The 25,979-nt window shown below is 37.9% G+C and overlaps 1 protein-coding gene across 1 annotated transcript in view; it reads left to right on the top strand.

The window, feature by feature from the left end:
- ahcy (adenosylhomocysteinase) overlaps window positions 1-22,773 on the top strand; it is a 29,406-nt gene extending 6,633 nt beyond the window's left edge. The window contains exons 4-10 of the mRNA XM_079840963.1: window positions 1,814-1,966; window positions 11,872-11,984; window positions 12,136-12,343; window positions 16,809-16,896; window positions 20,792-20,909; window positions 21,307-21,501; window positions 21,705-22,773. Of these exons, the coding sequence (XP_079697089.1) occupies window positions 1,814-1,966; window positions 11,872-11,984; window positions 12,136-12,343; window positions 16,809-16,896; window positions 20,792-20,909; window positions 21,307-21,501; window positions 21,705-21,836 (1,007 nt within the window). The 3' untranslated portion in view covers window positions 21,837-22,773. The remainder of the gene's footprint in view (window positions 1-1,813; window positions 1,967-11,871; window positions 11,985-12,135; window positions 12,344-16,808; window positions 16,897-20,791; window positions 20,910-21,306; window positions 21,502-21,704) is intronic.
- The last annotated feature ends 3,206 nt before the right edge of the window (window positions 22,774-25,979 follow it).

Here is a 25,979-nt window from a genome sequence, read left to right as displayed (position 1 = left end):
GATAAATTGAGCCAAAAAAGAGATTTAACTCAGACTGAAAAGTCAAAAAGTATTAAATGCCCATGAGAAGGATGCAATACTAATGCAATACTAGACATTGCAGTTAAGGCATGACCATTGGACAGTGAAATGCTCGTTGGGTCAGCAGGATCTGACAAAAACAGGTGGTGAAGAAAAGACACCTGTTAACTGCAAAAGAATTAAGAATTAAGGTGAAGAATTAAGTGTGAAACCATCAGGAACCCTTTAGTCTCCAGCGCCACCATTTTCCAAAGCTGCAACCTACCTGGAGTCTCCAGAAGTGCAAGGTGTCAGGATCTCAGAGACTATCTGTCCATAAAGCCTATAAAAAAACCTTCATGTATTTTACAACACTTCAGCTTGTGATTCTTATCTAGTGAGGGTCATTTTTTAGGATTCTTTACCTAACTGAAGTCTCTGAGATCCTGACACCTTGCACTTCTGGAGACTCCAGGTAGGTTGCAGCTCTGGAAAATGGTGGCGCTGGAGACTAAAGGGTTCCTGATGGTTTCACCCTTAATTCTTCACCTTAATTCTTAATTCTTTTGCGGTTAACAGGTGTCTTTTCTTCACCACCTGTTTTTGTCAGATCCTGCTGACCCAACGAGCATTTCACTGTCCAATGGTCATGCCTTAACTGCAATGTCTAGTATTGCATCCTTCTCATGGGCATTTAATACTTTTTGACTTTTCAGTCTGAGTTAAATCTCTTTTTTGGCTCAATTTATCTGTAAAAGAAAACATGCCTAATAATTCTGCACACCTGAATATAAGGTGATTTTCATTTCCAGCCTTCATGAACAATTATATATCACTTATACATTATTAAATACTAAATCAATAGTAGTTATTAGGATTACTGTGGTTTGGAATTGGTCAAATGTGCCTGGAAAAAAAATATGATCAGAAAATCAACGTGCCTAATAATTCTGCACTCCCTGTATTGTGAAATATTATGACAATTTAAAATAACTCTTTTCTATTTTAATACATTTTAAAATGTAATTTATTTCTGTGATGCAAAGCTGAATTTTTAGCATCATTACTCTAGTCTTCAGTGTCACATGATCCTTCAGAAATCATTCTAATATGCTGATTTGCTGCTCAAAAAACATATTTTATCTATGTTCAAAACGGTTGTTTTTTTTTGTGAAAACCGTGATGCGTGATGATTTTTTTCAGGATATTTGAAATATAAATATTTGGTAACATTATAAATGTCTTTACTATCACTCATGATTAATGTAATGCTTCCATGCTAAATAAAAGTAAAAAATGACCCCAAATTTTTGAATGGTAGTGTTCATGATGCCACTTTTTTGATTGGGTGACTTTGCATTTAAACCTTTTGTAAGTTGATGGTTTAGCATTTCGTGTGAACAGTCAGCTCATTTGTGCTTATGTAGCTGCGTTTCTCTAATTGTAATACCAGCTAAAAATAATGGCACATTAAAACTGTCAAACATATTTCGAGCTTGTTGGGGTTCTGAAATGAGCAGATTTACAGCTACTGACAGCGTTCTCTCCACTTTGCACCTTATTATGTCAAAGAACCACTTACTTGGACAGTAAAAAACCTCTGTTTGACATGTAACATTTATTCCTGTAAAATGGCAAATAATTAATTTGATTGTGAAGTTAACTGGCAGGAAAAATTTAAATCAGGTGTGAATTTGAGAATGAGTTTGTGCTGTCCTGTATATTCGGTGACCATTTCTTCCTTGTAAGTATTTGTAGCAGCCAGGGACTGCTTGTTGTCTAATGTGTGTGTATTGTTTGTGCTTTGTTGTAGTGTATGCCTGGAAGGGAGAGACTGATGAAGAGTATGTGTGGTGCATCGAGCAGACCATCTACTTCAAGGACGGTCAGCCTCTTAACATGATCCTGGACGACGGTGGAGATTTGACCAACATGGTGCACCAGAAATACCCCAAACTGCTTGCAGGTATAATATAGTCTGCTTTCTGTTCTGTCATCATCTTGAACAGCCAGAAGAGTCATTTAGACTACTCGTATAGTACTTCATTACCTCATTGTCTGGATTTCCAATGCGAGTAAATCACTCGCATATGCAACTAAATCTTCACTCTGGGCGACTAAATAATGTCGATCATTAGCCATTGGCTAATAAATCCTTAATTTCACTCACCATTGTGTGTGATAGAGGCTAGTATATGTTTAGCATAGATATATTTTCACTCTCTGAACACTTGTTTCGTTCTCCGTCAAGCAATCTGTACTATTTCAATGCAGCTCAACGGATGCGCAGCGTACCTGTATTTGACTAGGGTTGGGCATCGTTTTGATTTGAACGATTCTGATTCCGATTCCGATTCTTAGTTTCGATTACGGTTCTTTTCGATTCTCGATTCCGATTCTTTGAGGGGTGGAGTCACAACATGTCACAGGCTCATTTCACAGAGGAAAATTGTATTTTGATTCAATAATGAGTTTTAGTTTTGGGACTTTCTCCGCTGGCATTTTCACTTGCTTTGCTGCAAAGGTGAATGGAGTTTCACATGAGTCCCGGTTTGACAATAGCATTAACAGCAGTCATATTAGGACTGCTACTAGTGTGGGCAATTTGCGTATAACTACATTTATCTACGAGGGGGGAAAATAATTTCAGTAACGTTGTTGTTCACCACAATTCGCAATTTGGTCAAGGGCTTTGTTATTACACTACAATCACTTACCTGATTATGACGAGGTGGGATAATGTTAGTTCACCCTGAAATGAAAATAAAGCCATCTTTTACTCACCCAGCTGTTGTTCAAATGCGCGTGTTCCTGTGTGTGTGCGCACTCCAAGCCGCAGTAGCCTCGTGCAATATTGTCATGACAACCGATACACAATATTCACTTAAGGAGGTTATATTATTAGTATTATTTCTTATCATATACGTTATAGAAAAGACGAGAATCGCGTTTTTTTTCTATCGAGCTTGATTTCTCAAAATGGTGCATGTGTGTGCTTATCCTGGGTGCAATGACAACAGTGCGAGTTATTATAGTAGGCATGAGCGCCGGCGGCTGCTGACGGCTCATAGTGTACACAGAGGAGCGCGCTCAGAATAACGGCCAAGCTCAGTGTTTTGACTGAATAATACGGTTTCTTTCTGGCAAAACCTTATAGTGTGCCCCCTGAACACTTTCCATATGGCACGCGTCTCCCTGTATTGTTGCGTGATACATTTGTTTATTTTTTGTAATGTTTTAGCTGATCGCCATTCACTGCCATAATAGGAAGGAGCGCGTGCAGGAACAGTATTTTAAATGTCATAGGACATAGGGCACTGGGACAACATCAGGGTAAGTAAAAGAAGGCTTTATTTTCATTTCATGGTGAACTATCCCTTTAATAACGTTGGTTAGTGCAGGGTTGCCCGAGGAGGACCTGCGCAGCATTTCAAACACGCTACACTCGTTAATTTATACACCACATATTTGTAGTGCATCCTCCCGTGCAAGAAATACGTTTGTCATATGTGTTGCACTGTGCCGACCCAGGCTTTTTTTTAAAAAGTGAAATAAAGCCACACTTTTGAGCGCCACTTACCGTGCTCCATGGCTGCAACAGAACAAACGGGCGCGGCAAGCACTTCCGCAGACTTGTGCGTTTGGAACCGATGATCGGAATCGAAAACAAAATTTCGAAACGATTCCAATGGCATCGTTATTTTTTAAACGGTTCCAAGTTGGAACCGGTTCTCGATGCCCAACCCTATATTTGACGTACCGTGAACTCTAGTGTGAAGGCACAACTCACAGTGGCTTTGCTGAGAGCGCTGTGTTTCTCACTCATACGAAAAGAGAGAGAGTGAGAATCGATTACATGTAAAGGATATTCTTTGTTGTATTTTCCTGTCAAAATAAATCGAGTTCATTCAGAATTATTCAGCTTTTTAGCCTGGTAGGGTACCCGCAGGATCTTAAAAAGTCTTAAATGTCTTTAAATTCAAAATCAAAATTAAGGCCTTAAAAAGTCTTAAATTTGCTGAAGTATTGAATTTAGGTCTTAAATAATTTTAAACGGGTCTTAATTTTCCTACGTCCATGTAACGCTACCTCTTGCTCATTGAAATGCTCCCGCAGCATTTTAGAGAGAGAGAGCGTGTGTGTGTGTGTTGTAGTTCGTTTTTTCGCTAGTGAGAGACCAACATGCATCTTATATTGCAGCCAATCAGCTTTCGTGTTATTGAGAATGAGGAGATGCGTCATGGTCGTGGGCGGAGTCTGAGCCCTACACCATTCTGGGATCCCACGCTATCGGTTGCCAGGGGTAACATTGTAAGAGCGATACAGAGATCAGAGCAGGAAAGACGGCTCGAGGAATTATCATCGCGGCGTTTAAGCGGAGAAATTACGAGAAAACTTAGAAGAAATGGAGAAGAAGAGGTCTCTTACAGGGAGAAACTTACTACCAGCACCAAGCTGAGGTATTTAGAGAAGCTGATATCAAAAACGTTGACCCATACGAGCTGCCACGGCAGAACTCTTTACCACCTTGCACCGAAATGTTTCTATAAATATATTTCCTGTGCATTCTGAATAATAAATATATCTCCCCACTATCCTGCAGCAGTCCAGTGCTCGTCATCATTAGCAGTGTTTTTCTCTTACTGTCATATTTTATACCTGGTGAGTTTATATTTTTAAATTAATTTGACTAAAATTTTAAATGATCGTTTGTGTGCGCTGGTGCTTTTATTCCAGCCTTCTCAAGTAGAATGAATGCTCGGTACGTGCCTTAAATGGATGTAACGTTAACAATGTTAAAGATTTAATTAATCTTAAACTGTAATGCACACAGTAGAGGAAAATGACAGTCAACTAGGCCTAACGTTACCTTGAATATTAATTAAGCGTTTTGGGCATAAACATGTTTATAACATACAGTAAAATGACTGACAATGAAAAATGACAGAATAGTGATCAACATGTTTAATACAAATAAATAAAGGTTCGTATTGATCAAGTGTCTCACACTTCAGCATCGCGCTCACTAGTTAAGACCATGACTGACACCCTATGGTGAAATAATGGCGTACGTTTACCAGCCGCTGCTTTCTCAGATCGGCTTGGGTGGATTAAAACTTCATGTTCAGTTGAGTTCGGAAAACTATGTACATAGTAATCATCAGAATATCTCTTCTCCAGTCTCTGTCCGAATCCATTACCTGGCGGGCAGACCCCCAAAATGGCGGAAGGGGGGCGGGGCGCTGTGTCGCGACGACATCTCCTCATTCTCAATTGGAGCAAGGCTCTCTCTGATTGTACAACAGACACATCAAGCGGATTTTATTCTTCAGTTGACAGCTCTTCCACCTGCCATCTCGCATAATGACCAAATAAAAGTATGTTATGCCCGATAGCACTAAAAAAAGAGTTTAAAAAGCGATGTAAACCCCGAATTCATTCGCTACTGACACACGGACCAATGTCAGACTGGCAGTACACGCGTTTGCCGCCTGTCAGCGTTCGCGTGTACCGAATCTAGGCTCATTACTGTAGATCTTAAAGGGAAAGCAACCCAATATAGCCAAGCCTATTATACCCACTCCTGCCGGTGTCGTTAGTATTAATCAAACAACAACAACGGGTAAAAACAAACAGTAGCCTACCTAAACTTAAAGCACTGTTTGTATCTGTATATATAAGTTGTATTTATTTGTCCTATTGTCAAACAAGATTCATGCATTTTGTTTGTTTTATTGCCATGTGTGACTATTGTGCATCTATAATGATATGGTAAATGTGGCATCCTAATTATGAAAAAACAAACAAAAAAACATGCACATTTCTGAAAATGACCACCACAAAATCAGTAATTTTGATCTCACAAAAAATACACACACACACACACACACAAACACACACAACCGGTCAAAAGTTTGAGAACGGTAAGATTTTTAAAATGTTTTTAAAGAAGTCTCTTCTGCTCACCAAGGCTGCATTTATTTGATCCAAAATACAGCAAAACATTTTTTTTTTTACAATTTAAAATAACTATTTTATATTTCAATATATATTTTAAAATGCAATTTATTTCTGTGATTCAAAGCTGAATTTTCAGAATCATTACTCCAGACTTTAGAGTCACATAATCCTTCAGAAATATTTTTTTTTACTTTCTATTTCAGATAAATGTTGTTAACTTTCTATCCATCAAATAATCCTAAAAAAAATGTTTTGCACAACTGTGTTCAACACTGATAATAATCATAAATGTGTGTTGATCATCAGATCCTCATATGAGAATGATTCGTGAAGGATCATGTGACACTGAAGACTGGAGTAATGATGATTTTATCACAGGAATAAATTACACTTTACTATATATTCACAGAGAACAGTCACAACAGAACTGTCACAATATTACAGCTTTTTTTGTATTTTTAATAACATAAATGCAGCATTGGTGAGCAGAATGTAAAAAACATTAAAAAAATCTTACCGTTCTCAAACTTTTCACCGGTAGTGTGTTTGTATATTAATCCTGGTGAGATTGAGCTATGAGGAAGTGCAAGTTACTAATACTTTGTTCAATTTGAATAAATTAATTTGCTTTGCAAGTAATTTTGTGATTCTGCATTTCCTTTTGTACGTTTTTTTTTTTTTAAATTGCCTGATATAGGTCTTAAATTTAATTCATAATAGTCTTGAAAAGGTCTTAAAAAGTCTTAAATTTGACTTGGTGAAACCTGCAGATGCCCTGCCTGGATGCCGGCCGAACTTAGCCCCGCCCACAACATTTGAGATGGGGACGTTCGGTCTGGAATTGATCCGTTGTGGAGCAACTATGCTCAAAGCAGAGCTGTTCGGACCAATCAAATTGTCAGGGCGGGCTTTATATACGATGATGGACAGATGATCAACAGTAATGTCATCATCCACATCACCAAAGAGCGCTTGGGTTGAATTCGTTCTAATCCTAAACGGAGAATTTGTTTGTATATATGTTCACCTTTACTATTTCTCTCAAAAATGATGATGGTGTTGGTAAGTACTCCGTGTATCCTTAAATTCTTTTTACAACACTGGAAAAGATTGTATACACTCATCATCATCTTCTTCTACTTCTTCCAGCGTGCGTGTAGTTGAGTTCTGTTGACAACTATGCATTGCTCAACATGCGTCACTTACTCCGTTGCTCTGATTGGTTGTAGGTCTATGTAATTGAGTGCAGAGGCATTTTCTGTCCTGGTTCGGTTGAAACAACCCATAATCCCAGCCCAATGGGGCAGCATCAGACTCATATTCTGACTAGAATCTGAGTATGACGATGTCAGGCTATCAGCTTTTAAGAACAGGCAGAAGATATGCCAGTTTCTCCTGTAGTGGGCGGAACTAATGCGCAAACGGCATTCTCATTGGCTGGTGCTCATCTGTTTTGATTTCAGCAAATCATTTTGAGCGAACGCAGGTAATGTGATTTAAAGCTGCAATATGTAAACATTTTGCAGTAAAATATCCAAAAAACACTAGACCTGTTCTATATTTTGTTCAGTTGAGTACTTGCAATATCCCAAATGTTTCCAACTATTTGTAAATCGTGAGAAATTGCTATTTTAATTAAGGAACCGGGACGTGTGAGGGAGTCGCCTGTCGATGACATTATATCTGCGTTCCCTCGGTTTCCGGTTTTATTTTGCAGAAACGCTTTACTCTCTCTGCAGTGTGAACAAGTGTCATAGCAGCCGCTGAGAGAACGCACTGAGTAACGTCTAGGGCTGGGTTTCGATTCAAATTTCAAGAATCGATTCCGATTCTCAAGATCTTGAATCGATTATCATTATTCGATTCGATCCGATCCCATCTTTGAGATTTAGATAAGTGTTTTTTAAGAAAGCATTTTTTTCCAGCTGTTACCTGAATTACAGGACTGTAGTTATGCAACATATTGATACTATTATTATAGACATTCAACTGCAAAATAATGGAGTATTGATGGTTGTAAAGAACAATCCCCCTTCCAGAGTGTTGATACAACTGCTTTCACAAACTTGCACTGGTGTAGACGACAGAGGACGCAGAGGTATATCAGCAGCAGTAGACCAATTATTTAGACGCGAACCTGATGTATTATTAAAAATGACATTAAGAATTGACATTAAGATCGCAAAGGTAAAGGAGGCGCTAAGCGTCACCGTAAAGTTTTGCGCGATAACATCCAGGGAATCACCAGACCCGCCATCCGTCGTCTGGCTCGCCGCGGCGGTGTCAAGCGCATCTCCGGTCTGATCTACGAGGAGACCCGCGGAGTGTTGAAGGTGTTCCTGGAGAACGTGATCCGCGATGCCGTGACCTACACCGAGCACGCCAAGAGAAAGACCGTCATGGATGTTGTGTACGCGCTGAAGCGGCAGGGGCGCACCCTGTACGGCTTCGGAGGATAAACACCTGAAATCAAGAGAAACCACAATCTGCCAGATCGCAGCTTTTAGCGTTTCTGGAGTTTTCAAAGATGCCATGTTCGTTGTTTTAATGTCCTTCCACCTCGCGCGAATGCGTGAATTCGATGACACGGCAAATTAAAATTCACGGGGAAAATGTAAGCCTATTATTAAATCGATCCTCTGAGTTACGGATCGATCTTTAGAAATTAATATGAAAATCGATTCAGAATTGGTGAATCGATTTTTTTCAACACAGCCCTAGTAACGTCATAACATCTTTTTCAACACAGCCCTAGTAACGTCATAACATCTTTTTCAACACAGCCCTAGTAACGTCATAACATCATTTTCAACACACTCAGATGTGTCTAATATGATGAACAGAGTTGAGTTACCTCATACTCATGACCTGAAAAGCGGAAGTGGCACAGATGACTGTGGCATAATAAAAGTCCCGCTGCTCGTGAGGCGTGTGTTGCGTTCCTCTTATTAACAATCGCTCCAGCGGCCTTGCTCAGCTCCACAACCCTCGGTCCTGCTTCTGCTTCACACTACAGTAACTTAAATAATCACATCCATGAACATGATTTCTGCCCGAGTCCTATCCCGATTCTTTTCCACCGGCTATGAGGTGAAGACCACGTCCCAAGATTCTGCGCTCAAACCAGGCGTCATCAAACTACGCCTTTGTTTTGAATAGGCGACCTCTAGTGGGCGGAAGAGTTACTTACATAGTGCACCTTTTAATATTCATGAACCCAGCAGCTCCTCAATCCTTAGTGTGTTGTATATTGTAATTAGTTGTAGTATTATTAGTAGTATAGTATTATATCTTTAACAATAATTACTATTATCTTTTATTTTAATTTTTTTTACAGAAACGCTGAATGACCAACAATATCTTAAGCACCACCACCAGTCCTAAGTTCAGTTTTAGTTCTAATTACTAAAGTTCTATTAAATAGTGCTTGATTATCATAATCTCATATGATGTAAAGAGTGTACGTTCAGATATTTAAAAGGCGGTGCCATTTTACAAAGATAATCTGATATGGTGGAATCAGAGGGTTGTAGTAATAACAGTACTTCTGCTGCTTGCACAGTTGCACTGCAATGCTGTTTTATGGCCACTAGATGGCAGGCTAATCCATGAACAAGCCGTTCCATTCTTTTTTCTTTTTTTTATATTAGTTCAATTACAGACAAATACAAAACAAATATAAGACATTGTGGTAAGCCGTTCCATTCTTGACCTATAGCAAAATAAAGAATCCTTCAAAAGGAGCAGTCACAAATATGAACCTTATAATATTAGCGTTTCTGGATAATTGAAAAGCATTATGATACTTGGGGAAGGGTTCCCAACAGTGTTTTTTTTTTTTTTGGTGGTGATGTGGTGTTAGTTTGACTCTATAAATGTCAAGTTTACGAGGCTACTCTATTTGACCCCGACCCTTTAGTAGGGTTAATCATCTGGGCTGGTAAAACAAAGGTCAGCTCTCCGATTCTAGGTAGGGGTCAGTGCTTTTTAAACAGTTTTTTTTTACTAGGTCGCTCTGAGTCCTCCAGTTAGTGAACAGTGAATAGCATTGGATCTAAAACTCATGCCAAATGTTGCATTCCTCTGTCAAATAAGGGCCTGTTTAAAAAGATACTTTATAATCTTGCTGGTTATTAAACTTTCTATTCATTAAATAATCCTGTAAAAAATTTATCACGTTTTCCACAAAAATATTAAGCAGCACAACTGTTTTCAGAATTGAGCATTAAATCAGCACATTAGATAGATTTCTGAAGGATCATGTGACACTGAAGGCTGGAGTTATAATGCAGAAAGAAATGCACAGGAAAAAATTACATTTTAAAGTATATTCAAATAAAAGTTTTTTAAAATGATATATTCACAATAATACTGTTTTTACTGTTTCTCTTCAAATAAATGTAGCCTAAATATCGAAATATCATGGAATTTATACAGATAAATTTGAGACATACTAGTGTTATTTTAGTATCACTGACATACTATAGAGTTTTTGTTAATATTTAGAAATCATTTTAATTTGTTATTTAGTTTAATTTAAGATTTAGTAATTTGGTTGCTTTGTCTTTTTTGAAGTCTGTATAGTTTTATTAATTTTTATTTCAGTTTTAGTTTGGTACATCAGGGTAATGAAACTACATAAAATAAAAACTTCTTATTTTCCTTTAATTTAAATTTATGTCAGTTAACATTTATTTCAAGTAAAGAGATAAAAAAAAAAAAAAAAGGTTTTATTTTTTGTTAACTATAATAACACTGATACTAGTAAAATCTATATATTTAATAATATGTGTCAAATAATGTTCTTAGCCTTTCCTTCCTGTGGCCGGGCATCCCAGACAGAAGCTAAAATAGTTCCCTTTAAATTAAATGGAAATTATATTAAACAATAAAATAAAATAAAATGCATATACGTAGTTTGTGTAATTGAATAATAAACGGGTGGAAATTGGAGTCACTGCGTTACTTTTATTTAATAAACAAGCCTGAAATGCACCGGGACTCTTATTTTGAAATGCATATGCTTTATTATTGCAGGCTGCTCATTCAAATTCAGATGAGGGAGATAAAATTTGCATTCTTAAAACTGTTATAAACACAGTAAAGTAAACATAATTGATCAGTATTAGTTCATAAGCAATCGTTTGGCATAAATGTGCACTATTCAACAGCGCCACATTCAAGATTTGAAACGTGAAGAGCTCACATTTATAAATATACATAGCCTCCTGAATATATAAGATGCCTTAAAATGATCATTAAGACACTTGTTATAACATTTAAGAAAATGTGTTTTATTTGCACATGTGCTCCAAAATGCATTGTACATTTACATTTATGCATTTTAGTAGACGCTTTTATCCAAAGCGACTTACAACTGAGGAGTAAAGGAAGCGATCCGTCATGAGGAGGCGAAGAAACGCAAAAAGTGCCGGAAATACTAAGTTTTGGACATTACTCAGAGTAACCTAAGCTGGAATAGAGGAAAATAAATTGTTATTTTTTTTGGGGTACAGTGCGCACACATCTATTTTTAGTCGCAAATGCGAATGAAATGGTCTCGCCGTGAAACGGCACAAAATAAATGACCTGCAGTGATTTTGCTCCTCATATTTTCGTTTCGGGTGGCTTAATGCCTAAAATGTTTCCGCATAGAGTTATGATAATACTTTTGGCCTCTGAGCCATAGTACATTTTCCACAGAGGCTAAAGTTGTCAGAAGTGTGTGACAGTCACTAATCTTTCCTTAAGTAGATGGTGAAATGTCTTGGATTTGATTTGGTTGCATCAGTTACACGAGTGAAGGTCAAGCTAACCTACACAAAAATAAAATTTATTTGTGAATTCCTTCCGAACAGATGCACTTAGTTTTAAAATTTCCGAAATGTTTCTTTCTGGTTAATCTCTCAGGAATCAAGGGCGTCTCTGAGGAGACCACTACAGGAGTTCACAACCTCTACAAGATGTTGAAGAAGGGAGAGCTTAAAGTTCCTGCCATCAATGTCAACGACTCTGTCACCAAGGTAAGCTTTTATTACCACAGCACATGGTGTTATCCTGTTACTCCCCATGGTCATTTGATGTTTTATTTTGTTCACACAAATGTGAGCAGTGTGCATGGTTATAAAATTGTGACCGTTATTTGGGAATGACTTGCCTCCCCCCTCCCTTTAGAGCAAGTTTGACAACCTGTACGGCTGCCGCGAGTCTCTGATTGACGGCATCAAGCGTGCCACAGATGTGATGATTGCCGGTAAGGTGGCAGTGGTGGCCGGGTATGGTGACGTCGGTAAGGGCTGCGTTCAGGCCCTACGAGGGTTCGGGGCCAGAGTCATTGTCACAGAGATCGATCCCATCAATGCTCTGCAGGCTGCTATGGAAGGTATGGATTTTTTTGTGTGTTTTTTTTCCTTCCTATTTAAACGCCTTTCTTCGAGTGGTCATATTAAACCTGATAAGAACAATTTTTATCTGCTTTAGGCTCTTTTTTTGCAACTTTAGTTGCACAAGAAGTAGGGCTGCAACAAACGATTATTTTAATAATCGATTAATCTAACGATTATTAGAACGATTAATCGACTAATCATCGGTTATTGTCATTTACATCAACGAGTAATCAGTAAATGTTGAACGATTATTCAGCTTTTTCAATTAGTTAGAACATTGAGTTATACATATTCTAACTATAAAATATAAAAAAGAAAATCACTTCAGCGTTTGAAATGGTTGTTTTAATTAACTTTGAGCCAAGTTCTCAGAACTCAAATCACACACAAAAGCCGCGTTTCCACCGAAATTACCCGGAACAATTTGTACCAGGAACTTTTTTACAGGAACCCCCCCCCCCCCCCCCCCCAAGATTTGCTACTGTCTGCGTTTCCACTGCGGTCTAAAGTACCGGGAAGATTAGGCAAATTAGTCCAGAGACTTGGGACTGCGCGCGGCTGCTCCTCCCAGTCAGGGACGGACAGGAATCATTTTTGCGCGATACTGTCTGAAACAATAACAAGTATGGAGGAGATGCGGCAGCGCTGCTTTTGGTAGTTATGTATTGTTTTAATAAAGAGGTAATTAACAAAACGGCGGAAAAGATACGAGCACTGATACTAAAGTGTATTTAATTCTGAAAGCTTGTAAAGCTAGATTTAAAATAAGATACCGTATGTTATTATCAGCTATTATGGACATTGACCGTGATTGCTGAGACGAACGCGTGCCATCAGACAGAAAGAGCAAGACTGATATTTACTGAACGCAGAACGAACGAACCTCGACTTTTAAAAATGCTGGTTGAAATAAAACGATGCGTGAGTTCAACCAATCAGCATGTTCAGCGCCCAAGTCCCACCCCCGAAAGTTCCCGAACTTTTAAAAAGTACTACCACGGGAGCAGGGCCGTTTGGAGGGGGAAATATTTACCTGGAACTTCATTTAGACCCTGATTCCTGCAGTCAAAACACACCGAGTACCATCCCAAAGTTCCTGGTTCCTGGGGAAAGTTCCCGCGGTGGAAACACGGCTAAATGCTCTCTAAGCATTGTTTAAATATTCTGTTCTCTTTCAATTGAAAAAATAAATAATAATAAACAAAAATTAGCTGCATTACAGACAACAAACCAAAAAAAATGTATGTTTGAATGTAAACATCTCTCGGCAGCAGTATTAAGAGCTTCATTTGTAAAACAATAATAGGCCCCACTGCTTTTCTTAGAACTGAAACAGAAAAAGAGGACATTTACTTCAGGACACAAAAATATGAATCTGCAAATGACATTGCAGACAAAATGACAATATTAATCTCTTACATGACAATTGATCTGACAGATTCTCATTCACCTTTTAATTAACAATATGTAAAAGTAACTGACATATGATATTCTTCCTAACATCGCCTTTTGTAAGTCTTCATGCATATGGAACAAAATACAGGTGAGTGATGAGACTATAATACCTAATAGTGTTATAATAATAAAAACAGTCCTGACTCCAAGCTTGATCAAATTTTATTCTATGCTAAATAAATAATCACATTACTGTAATTATATTATTATTGTTAATATTATTACAATTATTAGTAGTATTGCATTCTCTAATAAAGAGATTTACCGCTAGTTAGTTAGCGTTAGTTGTTTCCTCTTTAACATGCACGTTGTGCTCCCGTGAAAAGTTTGGCCTTGCACGTCTCAATCAGCTCCTGGTTCAGTGGTCAGGGCACTGATCAGGACAAGAGTCAATGGGATAACTCCCTGACCAGTGCCCTGACCACTGAACCAGGAGCTGATTGAGACGCAGCCTTAGTTTGAAGTTTTGTGAAACTTGCTTCTTCAGATTTGTTTGCACTCCGTCATTCGCGCTGTTATGTGGGGTAACGCAGCGCTCTTTTACATGGTTAAAACAATCATACTAAGTGTGGTGAAAGTTATTTTATAACATTACTCTCTGCGTTCGCTTAGTGGCTGGTATGAGACTTGTTGCACTTTGCAGTAATCTAGATCGATATTAGAATATCATGATAATAAAAACAGGATGACTAAATGACAGTTGCTAAATAGCATGCAATTAAATAAAAAATATATTGTATGATGGAGAAAGCTCTCTCTGATTATGCGATGTTAGCCACTTGATAAAAGTGTCGTCTTTGAGGCGTGGTGAAAACATAAAGAAAACAAGTGATTCATACAACAAGACCAACCATGTTGCGCTGTATAACAATGATTAGACAAACTGTCTAATAAAATGCAAACTATTTTAAAGCGTCTTTGGTGTTTCCATGGTTTCTAAGGAAATCAAAGGTAGCGTGGATATTACGGTCCATAACGCTGGTTAAAATTGCTGATTTCTCTGGATACACAGTACACAGGTCTACAAAATATATAACATTGCTCTAGTGGTTTTTGTATTTTTTTTTTTTTAAATAAAAAAATCTTACATATGGTGCCTTTTTAAGTTTTAATGCATTATTTTCAGGAGGATGCAGATGCCAGTGTTTGGTCTGGCACATTAGGGGTGATTTAATGTTATAATTATTAATATATTATAAATACTGTAAATACGCGATACTGAACTCACGATACGTATTGCAATATTTTAAGCCAAAATAAAGAGGATATAAAAAAAATATTATTATTATAATTATCAGGACCCACAAATATTCCCCGATTGCATCATTATATTCATGTACTAGTGTCACTGAAACTCCGTAAACTTACATTTTTTCCCCTCACGCATTAATCAGGCTTTGAATGCAGACAGCATTCTCTCCTGGTGCTCGCTATGTCCCGCCTCTCCCGCTATTAATGCACTCTACATATAAGAATAAACCATCTAAAATGCTTTGAATAATCTTTCTACTACAACCAAATGTGATCTGGTGATTTTAAATGATGTTTGCACTTTCACTATAAGGAGTGCCGCTTAAATGATGGATGATCAATGCAATCCGTCACAGTTCTAATCACAAGAAAGCGTGTCAAAATGATTATTCCAAAACTGTAAATGTTTAGCTCATCCAAAAATTTACCCACTCTTGTGTCGTTTTTGCGCATGACGCAATCATTTGTACATCCGTGTTTACAACAGAATGTGCGTAGTGATAAATCTGTTCATCATATAAAGCCATCGTGTCTCTTCAGAAGACTTGGATTTGGATTAGACACTTGATTGATTATTTTTACGACGCCTTTATGACATTTATTGGATCTTTTAAGTTTGAGAGGAATGGACTTTTAAATGGAGGTACATAAATCTCTCGGGTTTTATAAAGAATATCTTCATTTGTGTTTAGAAGTTAAACGAAACAACATGAGGGTGAGTACATGATGACAGAGGTTACATTTTTGGGTGAATTACACCTTTAGAAATGCAGCAAGTTGAGCCTTGGATGAAGCGATTTAATAAAACTAGATGAATGACAAAAATAAAAAGTACTGTAAAGAGTTATTAAAAGTGCAGAATACCACGAAAGATCGATTTGGTACTGATACCGACTGATGTCAGATTGGCTGTGGATTTCTGTGCCTGCCGTCTGTCAACACACAAATACTTTGTTTATTTTTTCTTATTTTATTAGACTGTTTACTTGATTATTTAATTACTTTAGAATGTTTTACTTCTATCAGGCAAGTATTCGTTTTTGCTGTAGTTTGCTTATAAGATTTGGGTTATATTGCCCACACTAAGTGATAATGTTATTAAATCTAGATGGTACATCGTTAGACTAGCCTAGCAAGCAATCTAATAGCCTAACAATTTATTTTTATTTTTATAATATTATTATTATTATTATTATTTCCGATTTTTGAAGACTGTGCAATGCTTTTCACCGCACTCAATATCCCTCCCAAGTCAGGAAAAAAGTTGTCTTAAAATTGATCTGAATTTGGTTAGAGACCAAAATAAACATAATTTATGCATTTTTTGTCAAATGTCATGTATGTCTATTGTGTAAGTTTGATCAATGCATCTTATATAATGCATAATATAGTAAATGTGTGTCCTACTTTAATTTTAGAGGGAAAAAAATCAAATTTATTAAATATGAAGTAAAATAAATATCAATTATAAATATATCAGCTTTATATCGGGCATATCCGCATCGGCCATCAAAAGAAAAATCAATATCTGTCGCCCCACTACTGTTTTCACTAGATTTAAGAAACCTACCGTCATTTTCCAGATAGGAGTCAAAGAGCCCATGATCAATCAACTTTATTTTTAAAGCATGTATGAAAATGAATTTTGAAGGTTGCTGTAACCGCATGCCAGGCTAGTTTCAGAATAGTTGAGATTTAAAATATTTGTATAGGCTGCCTGATTGCATTGTGGGTAATTTGGCTCTCGTTACACAGGCTATGAGGTGACCACCATGGATGAGGCCTGCAAAGAAGGAAACATCTTTGTGACCACCACTGGCTGTGAGGACATCCTCCTTGGCAGGTTTGTACAACATTAATCAAAAGTACACCAACTAACAGATGTCAAGCAAAAATGTGTGTATTTCAGGATTCTGTGTCCCCTCGAGAACTGAGCAAATTATGTTTCTGATTCCAATTACAGTTTCGTAATGACACTTTTAGTCATTTTAAGATGGATCAAATTGAAAGTATTTAAAGAACAATTCTTTCAGCAGCCTTTTGGCCAATGATATCATGTTTTAACAGTAATAAATCAAAAATAATTGATTATACAACAGGTTATTACCAAATCCCAAACCCAATATTATTGCATCTTGGAAAATGAAAACGTCTTTAAAAACATGCTGTGGACTTAAGTTTGTCTCAGTATTACAAAAATTGTGGTTTATTGTGGACAAATCACCTGTGTATGTTATTTCAAAGGAAACCTTGTCTTTGTAATCTTCAGAAGAAAAAGGAAATCGTTTCAGGGTTATTACATTTGACTGATGTCACTTAGGCAGACTGGCTGGTGGCTATGATAGCCAATTAACTGTGTATGCAAACACTCGTTTACTGTAGGTCTGGCTCCATTCTGGTATCCAATCAATTCTAGATGGATAAAGTCATGTTCTTCCCCCTCATTGACCATCCTACATATATTCACACAACCGTTCAAACATTTTGTAGTTGGTATCATTTTTTTTGAAAGAACTCTCATGCTCTACAAGGCTGCAATTATTTGATCAAACATACAGTAGAAACAGTAATATTGTGAAATATATGTATAATTTAAAATAGCTGTTTTCTATTTGAAAATATTTAACAATGTAATTTATTCCTGTGGTGCAAAGCGGTATTTTCAGCATCATTACCCCAGTCTTCAGTGTCAAGGCAAGTTTATTTATATAGCACATTTCATACACAATGGTAATTCAAAGTGCTTTACATAAAAAATGAATTAAAATAGTGATAACATATGCATAAAAATACCATGTATAAGAATAAAAAATAAAAAAAGATCATTTAAACATAGATCCCTAACTGCCTGATTCTCTAAATTCAGGGTACCCCTATCTGAGATGGAGCAGGTTCGCAATGTCTCCTGGACCTTACATGTCGGTCCAGGACGGGCTCCTGTAGGGGGCGTTACTATCCCTTTCTTGAGTCCGCTTCTCTGCACTGTGCACTGTCACATGATCCTTCAGAAATCATTCTAATACGCTGATTTGCCTCAACACTTATTATTATCAGTGTTGAAAACCTTCTTTACGGTTTATAAATGCCTCTACTGTCCAGTAGTGTGCGGCTGTGTTTTAAAGAGCACCTATCATGGCATTTAAAATGTTCCAAATATTGTTTTAGAAGTCCCCAACAACAGTTTTGCATGCATGCAATGACAAAAAAGACTTTAGTTTTCTTATAATATGCATTTATTTTTACCTGTTTTGACAGCGATTCTCAAATGATTCCTTTAGTGATTCACTTTTCAAAACCCCGCCTTTACGTGACGCTAATCTGCCGTGATTGGTCCGATGACCCAGTCAGTTGTGATTGGTTTAGTCTGTGCAGATATTTTCGGAAACGGAACGCCCATCAAAGTCTTATAATGACAGTAATTTGTTAATATGTGTCAGGAGTTATGAATATGAAAACCGCGTCGGTACTGTTTGATTGTAATATGAGCCTCAGCTGATCTCATTCATAAAAAAACTCCTCACGAAGACTCGCGACAAATCAACATCCCTCAGGGCTTTTAGTTCAAAAGTGTGCAGATGAGGAGACATATTGATAGATTCTCATATGTCTGTGTCAAATTTCTAAACAGAGGAGTATTTTTTTATTCAATACTTCCTCAAAATGGGCAGAAATAGCCTAATCATGAGCGATTGAGTCGCTTGTGTGTTGTTTTCAATTCATACTGGCAGCCGGAGGGCGCTCTGTGCACATGTAGTCCATGTACAGACAGACGAAGAAGATACCATGTGCCATAATAGAAGTCCATAATAAAAGCTTCCTGAGATCGCGAAACATACATTTGACGACTAATAATAAACACTCAATCGCCACGATGTATGGTTTGTCTTCAAGCCACCTAGTCTTCAAATGCTCATCCTTGGGCAGATGAAAAAAGTTTGCTTTTGAGTCGCACTTCAGAACACAGCGTCTCGTCGCCATGATGTTTTCTAGTTTTCACAGGCGTCTTGGAGCGCAATAAGTGGGCGTATCGTATTCAAATAACTTGACAAGTTGACGTCAACTAGTCAGAGAAAAAGCTTCGGTCTTCTAACGATTCTTAAAAATGACTCCGAGTCGACTCTTACTTTTGAAAGAAAATAACGAAATATGACAGTGCACCGTATATATAAAGCTATCACAGGATGTTTTTGTTCACTTAGATCTATGTTACACACTACATGAAAGGTAAATTTCAAAATTCCATGATAGGTGCTCTTTAAAATGAGGCAAAGTCCTCACATTTTTTTTATATACATCAAATGTAAATTTATGTCTGTTACACTTAATTTTCCTCGTTAAATAAACATCACATAAAAAAGGGACCAAATGCAATTCTATTTTGTATTTTTACACTAACTTTGTAACGTTCTATTTATTAAAACCAAGTATAGATTTAATCAAGTTAATGTTTTTACACATTTATTCCAAATAAGGACTGCTGAGTTTTGAATTAATCGTCCCATTAACGGCATCATCTTCATTCATGCTGATTCAAGAATGTGCACGAAAACGAGAGGGGATTTATCGCATGAACCGATCATAGTGCAATGGAGGCATTGCCTCCTCTCACGTGACTTTCCCCCATTCATTTTGTTTTTGTAATATTGATTTATCTCATCTTTTTTTTTTTTTTTGAAGAGGCACTGCCTCCCTTGCCTCCTCGAAGAAAACGCCCCTGCTACTGTCACTTTTGATCAGTTAATGCCTCCTTGCTGAAAATAAAAAGTCCCGAACTTTTGAAAGGTTTTATATTTATTTACATTACAGCCTCGTGGCAAAGACATTCAGGTTCACTCTTCCAGCACACAAACACCGCTTGATTTGTTGGACACCTTGCTAAAAATATGTATTGAATTCTCTCAGTCGACGCCAACTGCATATAAGGATGTCATCCGGCACAGCGTGAAAGTTAGTCAACAATGAATCCTTTCAACATGGTGAAATGGGCTTCTGCGTGTAACAGGCAGGGAGATTCATGTGTGGTGAAAGGACCCCTGGGCCTGCAATCAAACACGCTCAGCGTGAGATCTGGCTACACTATGCAGTGCGTGTTGAGATTCATGCGCGTATGCACTGTATTATTCTGTGCTTATCTGATGTTTAAATGTGGAGGTGAGCCGGTGGGTTCTGACGGGGTGTGGGCCTCTGTGATAAATGGCAGGGATGAGTATGCGCAGGGGCCAGTAAAGCACAGCTGCTGTTTGGGATTATCTACAGATGTGAGAACTGGGTCTTAGATTCTCTGGAAGGTTTCTGAGCTGATGGGACATGGTTAAAGGCTGGCAATCTGCGAATGTCTGTCTGGCACCGGTTAAGCAAATGCAATCCAGGTGAATGAACTATGAAAAATTGAGGTGAAATATTTTGAACTTACATTTTTATGTAAGTATGATTGCCTAGAAACCCAACCGCCCACCTCTCCTCAAAAAGGCGTATGATTTGAGGCATCATTCATGGCTGTAGAATAAACACGCAGTGCAGGACAAGATACTTGTCAAGTTTAATAATACTGTTAGTGGTTTGATCGAAATGCCGAAGCAAAAATTGCTCATTTATTTAATGTTTGGTTCCCTCCTGTTTGGTACCACATGGCTGACCATCGTTCTAGATTATTGTTTTGATATCATTGATATTGTTGTATCAGAGGTGTTTCAGATGGTTCCAAACATCATGTGTTCATGTGTTTTCTTTCCCCACAGACACTTTGAGCACATGAAGGATGACTCCATCGTCTGCAACATAGGCCACTTTGACTGTGAGATCGACATGAAGTGGCTCAATGAACATGCAGCGGAGAAGATCAACATCAAACCTCAGGTACAGGATTAATATTGGCTGCCTGCCACACAAGACCGCACAGGCAACAGTAAAGCATGGCCTTTTGGTGGATTTCAACCAGGAATTAGAATTGGAAATAGCAGCCGGCTATCAGTGGGTACTGCAGATATCATTGTAAGGGAATTCCAAAATCCTTCATCCCTTCATCATCACATTAAATGATCAAATAAAGCTTTGCTGGGACAAAGATTCATGAACTCCTGCTTAAAATGAGGCTTGCTCATATAGTGAAATGATTTTAAATATTCCAAAAACAAGAATTCAAAACCCTGCTTACTATCTAAATACACAATACTAGTCTTGTTTTCATGCAGACATCACCAAACCCCAAAATCCAGCTTTTGAATGTCCTGATCTGATTCTCCCTTTTATACAGGTTGACCGCTACCGCATGAAAAATGGCCGTCACATCATTGTTTTGGCCGAGGGGCGTCTGGTGAACCTGGGCTGTGCCATGGGCCATCCGAGCTTTGTGATGAGCAACTCATTCACCAACCAGGTCCTTGCCCAGATTGAGCTGTGGACTAACACCAGCAAATACCCACTAGGTGTTTACTTCCTGCCAAAGAAGGTACAGTATCTTCATGTAGACTACAAATACAGATGCTCTAGAGTCATACTGTCTGTTAAAATGAACAATATCCATGAATATCCTGAGTCTAAAAGGGTTGCTTAAAAAACAAGCCAAGAAGCTTATCAGATTATATTTGTATCAGGTATGCATGAATATAAGAAATGTACGTATTCCTCATTATGTCCTTTGTGCATGTGTAGCTGGATGAGGAGGTAGCAGCCGCACACTTGGACAAGCTCGGCGTCAAACTGACCAAACTGAGCGAGAAGCAAGCCAAATATTTGGGTCTGCCCTGTGACGGTCCCTTCAAACCGGACCACTACCGCTACTAAGTAGCTTTGACCAATCACAGCTTCAGCTGTGGATGGGGACGGACTACACAATCATTGGCGGTTGTGCCACTTAGCTTTGCGGCTCTAATAGTGCTTAATCGTGTTTCTCACACTCATTGCGAGTGCCTGCGAGCTCTCACCAACGCCTTTTTGCATTGATATCAAGTGTAATGCTAGCTTGTGAACACCTTGTCACTGTCTCATTTGCATTCCCTGTTTTATTATACGGTTATATTAAAAAGCGAAACACAGTTATTTGATGCCCCTCAGTAAATGAATATGCTGGCACGTTTTGGTTCTAGTTTGTCAGATAACTATGAATTGAGCCGCCTTTTGGCCATGCATACTTTTGTAAACCTGTTAAAAAAATGAAAATGATGGGGGGAAAATTGTAATTCTCTGTTAGCAAGCTGTGGGTCTGGGTAGCTCGTCCTGTTTCATTACATCCACTCATGAAGACCTGATGAAATAAATGTATTTGACTGTAACATGTCTTGTTTACTTGTTAATCCTTTAGTTCAGCATAGCGTTAGGAGACTGAAGACTGTGGTAGGATTAGGAGATTAACTGGCGAGATGCATAAAAATGGGTAATTTGATCAATATTGCTATTGCTTGGGGATCTGAATGAACACCAAAGCCCACGTATGTTAAACTTAAGCATGTAAATTGTCTTGTTACATACGTACATTGTTACATAATATGATAAAATGGACCAAAAATATCTATACTAGCTCATTTTTGGGATCTCGGAGACTAGTAAGCAACCTTTTACCAATGCCATAACCACACAAAGCACTCTAGTAACGGCCAATGTTGACGTTTTTGTTATTCAAATTTTATTTGGGCTTCAATTCACATATAAGATTGAAAAAAATGGAAATGTTTCTTTGACAACCATCTGAAATAAAATGCTTAAGTTGAAGTACTGAAATGACTAAAACTAATAATATTTGAAATTAAATATTAAATTAAAGCTAAAAAACGAATACAAATGACAAAAGCACATAGTTCATATAGTTGGAAGAATATGGGTAACCAAAAAGTTGATGGGCCACATTGACTTCCATAGTATGGAGAGAAAACAAATACTATGGAAGTCAATGGGGTCCTGAAACTGTTTGGTTGCCTACAATTTTTCAAAATATCAACTTTTGTGTTCAGCATAAGAAAGAAATTCATACATGTTTGGAACGACATGAGTGTGAGTAAATGAAAATTTTCAATTTTAGGTAAACTATCCCTTTAAATTTAAAATTATAAAAATATAAGCCGATTCAAAATATGAATTAATAAATATAATATATAAATAATACTGTTAACCACATATTAAAGACAGCCTTAGCCACAGCCTGGCGTTGAGGCAGTGAGTTTCACACTGCTCACATTGAAAAGAAGTAGACAACATAATTCCTATAATTGATCATTTATAAGAAATTAGGGTTTGGGTTGAATATAAACTAGTTTTTTTCTTCTCTCATAACTGATGTAAAATAATGTCAGATTTAAGTGGTTGTTGAAATGTTATTTCAGGTCATCTTGGCAACCTAAAGTAATTCTTGTGACTGTTTAACAAAAATACTGTGTGAATGTTATTTTCCTGTCATCATTTATGGACTCTCGTGTCATTCCAAACTGGCAAGACTTGCTTTCTTCTCTGGAACACAAAAAGAAGATATTTATCCGTACAATGAAAGTCAATGGGGTCCAATGTTGTTTGTACCTCACTTACATGCAAATATGTTTCAGTGAAGAAGGGGAAGTCCTACAGATTTTTTTATTTTTTTTTATTTTGGGGTGAACTATCCCTTTAAAGCGAACCATCTCACATATTCTTGGAAATACTTATTGCAGTAGGATTTTGAGTTACTTTTCCCGGAATGATTCTCCCAGCGACGTGTAATCTGGAGTATCTCTATTCTGATGTTAAACAGAATGATGTGAAGCGATTTCAAGAATCTTCACAACGTTTGATTTATGACGTTCCCCATAAATAATCTCAATATCACAAGCCAGAACGTATGAAATTAAAAACGTTCCACTTGTGTCCAGAAACGATTCCTTGATAAAAACATCATGCTTAGGCATTCACTGACAGACTTGTGACAATGACAACTCCCCAAAGAGAAATGAATGAGGCGGCACTATGCAGTCGGCAACACAAAGAGGAGCCATGAAAAACAGCAGAACCGCTGTCAGTACCAGGCCTAATGAGCCCAAACTGCTTTATTCTGTAGATAAACAATGCCTTACCTCAAGCTGCCACACAGACACATGGCTTCAATCTAATTTGGCCCTTATTAGTTGGAAACTCAAATAGTGTAGTTAGCGCTTGTGGGGTAAAGGAATAGTCTGTAGGCCATTAGATGTACTGGACCCCTAAAATGCCCGGAAAGTGTCCCCTGAGAGACATAACAAGGGCCTATCTTTTTGAGTTTTTCTTTTTCCTCTCCTCCTCTCTCGCCCAATGCTTACTTTCAATGTGAACCAGCTGTGGCGTCTGGAGCCTTTAGTGTCACCCTGCGAGTGTGCGTGTGTTTGAATGTGTGTTTTATTACCTGTTGGACCGATAATTATTCAAGGTGTTTGTATCTGGTGTCCTTACGCTTTGATCTTGTTTTGCATAATCAGTTGTCTTTAAAGTAAGACCTTTAATAGTTGTATTATAGTTTGGGATGCTAGTTTAGCCTACCCAGTGGTGTACAATGCTATGCATTTAAAACTATTTAAACAGCAATTTGATAATTATGTGTATGCAATGTATGCGGTTTTCATGACCTCGTTAAATGAGAGACTACATAGAATATAGGTAAATATATTAACAACTATTTAAAAAAGATATTTCACTTCTCACAATTGTGAAAAAAAATGGTACTCGCATAAATCTTTATAAAACAGCTCATGGTTATGTGTACGCTCCCCCAAGACGTATGTGTAAATGTAGGTTAATTTTATAATAAATGTGTGTGTAATTTTAATTGGTTTCTTTGCTTTTTTTATTTTAAAGTCTTCTTGTCACGGGGTCATGCTGTCTTATGTTTTCATACAAGGACTTTAAAATGGTCTGCTTTAGTCCTACCATATTATGCGGTGGAATGACTGGCTGAATTTTGAGAGAGCCCTGCGCCTCTGAAGTCTAACTGTGCGTTCACACCGCCGCCGGCGAGAGCGTCAAAGTGGCCGGAAGTCATTCATTCTCAATGGGAGCCCGGCGGCGAGCTCCGGCGAGAGCGGCGCGGCGCGTCTTGGACGATTTGGGCGTCAAGGAGAGTTGAAGTCAGGTCAACTTTATGGTAATGAGCTATGACGCGGTTCGGCGGCAACCAATGGGAATGTAGTAGTGCTCCGCTTGAGATGATTCTGGAGAACGCAGCGCTGTAAACTTCGGTTCCGACCACATTAGTTCCCAAGCAAAATAGAGAGCGGTTGATCACTGCTGGTGCGGCGGGTTTGATAAGAAGATGCGCAACATTATTTATACACCACACAAATGGCTTTTAATTGGTTTATTTCGTTAGCAAACATGTAACTATAATTGTTAAGTTCTTTCCATCGATCTGCTTTTTTTAAACTTTCACATTTAAATGATTTCATGAGGTTATATTATACGGTTATACCCTACTTGTGGTCAGTCAGCACAAATGCCGGTCAACATGAATGTTTGCTTTGCAGCCCCTTTAAATGCCGTTTCAAATAAGACCAAGCATTCGATCTACGTCAGAGCGGCAGCGCGTCCACGAATCTTTCTACAGCGTCGATGGCAGGGCGGCCAGAGCGAAGTTTGACGCTCTCGCCGGCGGCGGTGTGAACGCACAGTAAAAGGTTTGCAGCTTTATAGCGATTCCATGGCTTTTAGTCGCATTAAGGATGGGGAAAATGTTCTAAAAACTCAAGGTGTCTGTATATGAATGTAGGGGTAAATACAGGTTGAGGCTTAAGCTGTCAAGATTATGTTTTTTTATTTAGCCTAGCCTAATCTCAGCAGCTATCAGACAATAAACATTAAACAATTGCGTGTTATTATGTTGGTTTAAAAATGTATTATGTTGGGTATTATCTTCCAAACTAAAAAGAAACAATTTGCAACAGGTCCAAACAAGAAGCTTGCAAATGCAATTTCAAGAATTAAATTCGACAGACAAAT

The sequence above is a fragment of the Gobio gobio genome, assembly GCF_949357685.1.
Source record: "Gobio gobio genome assembly, chromosome: 17".
NCBI classification, from domain to species: domain Eukaryota; kingdom Metazoa; phylum Chordata; class Actinopteri; order Cypriniformes; family Gobionidae; genus Gobio; species Gobio gobio.
The sequence above is the reverse complement of the archived record's forward strand: the minus strand, read 5'-3'. Positions and strand labels throughout refer to the sequence as shown.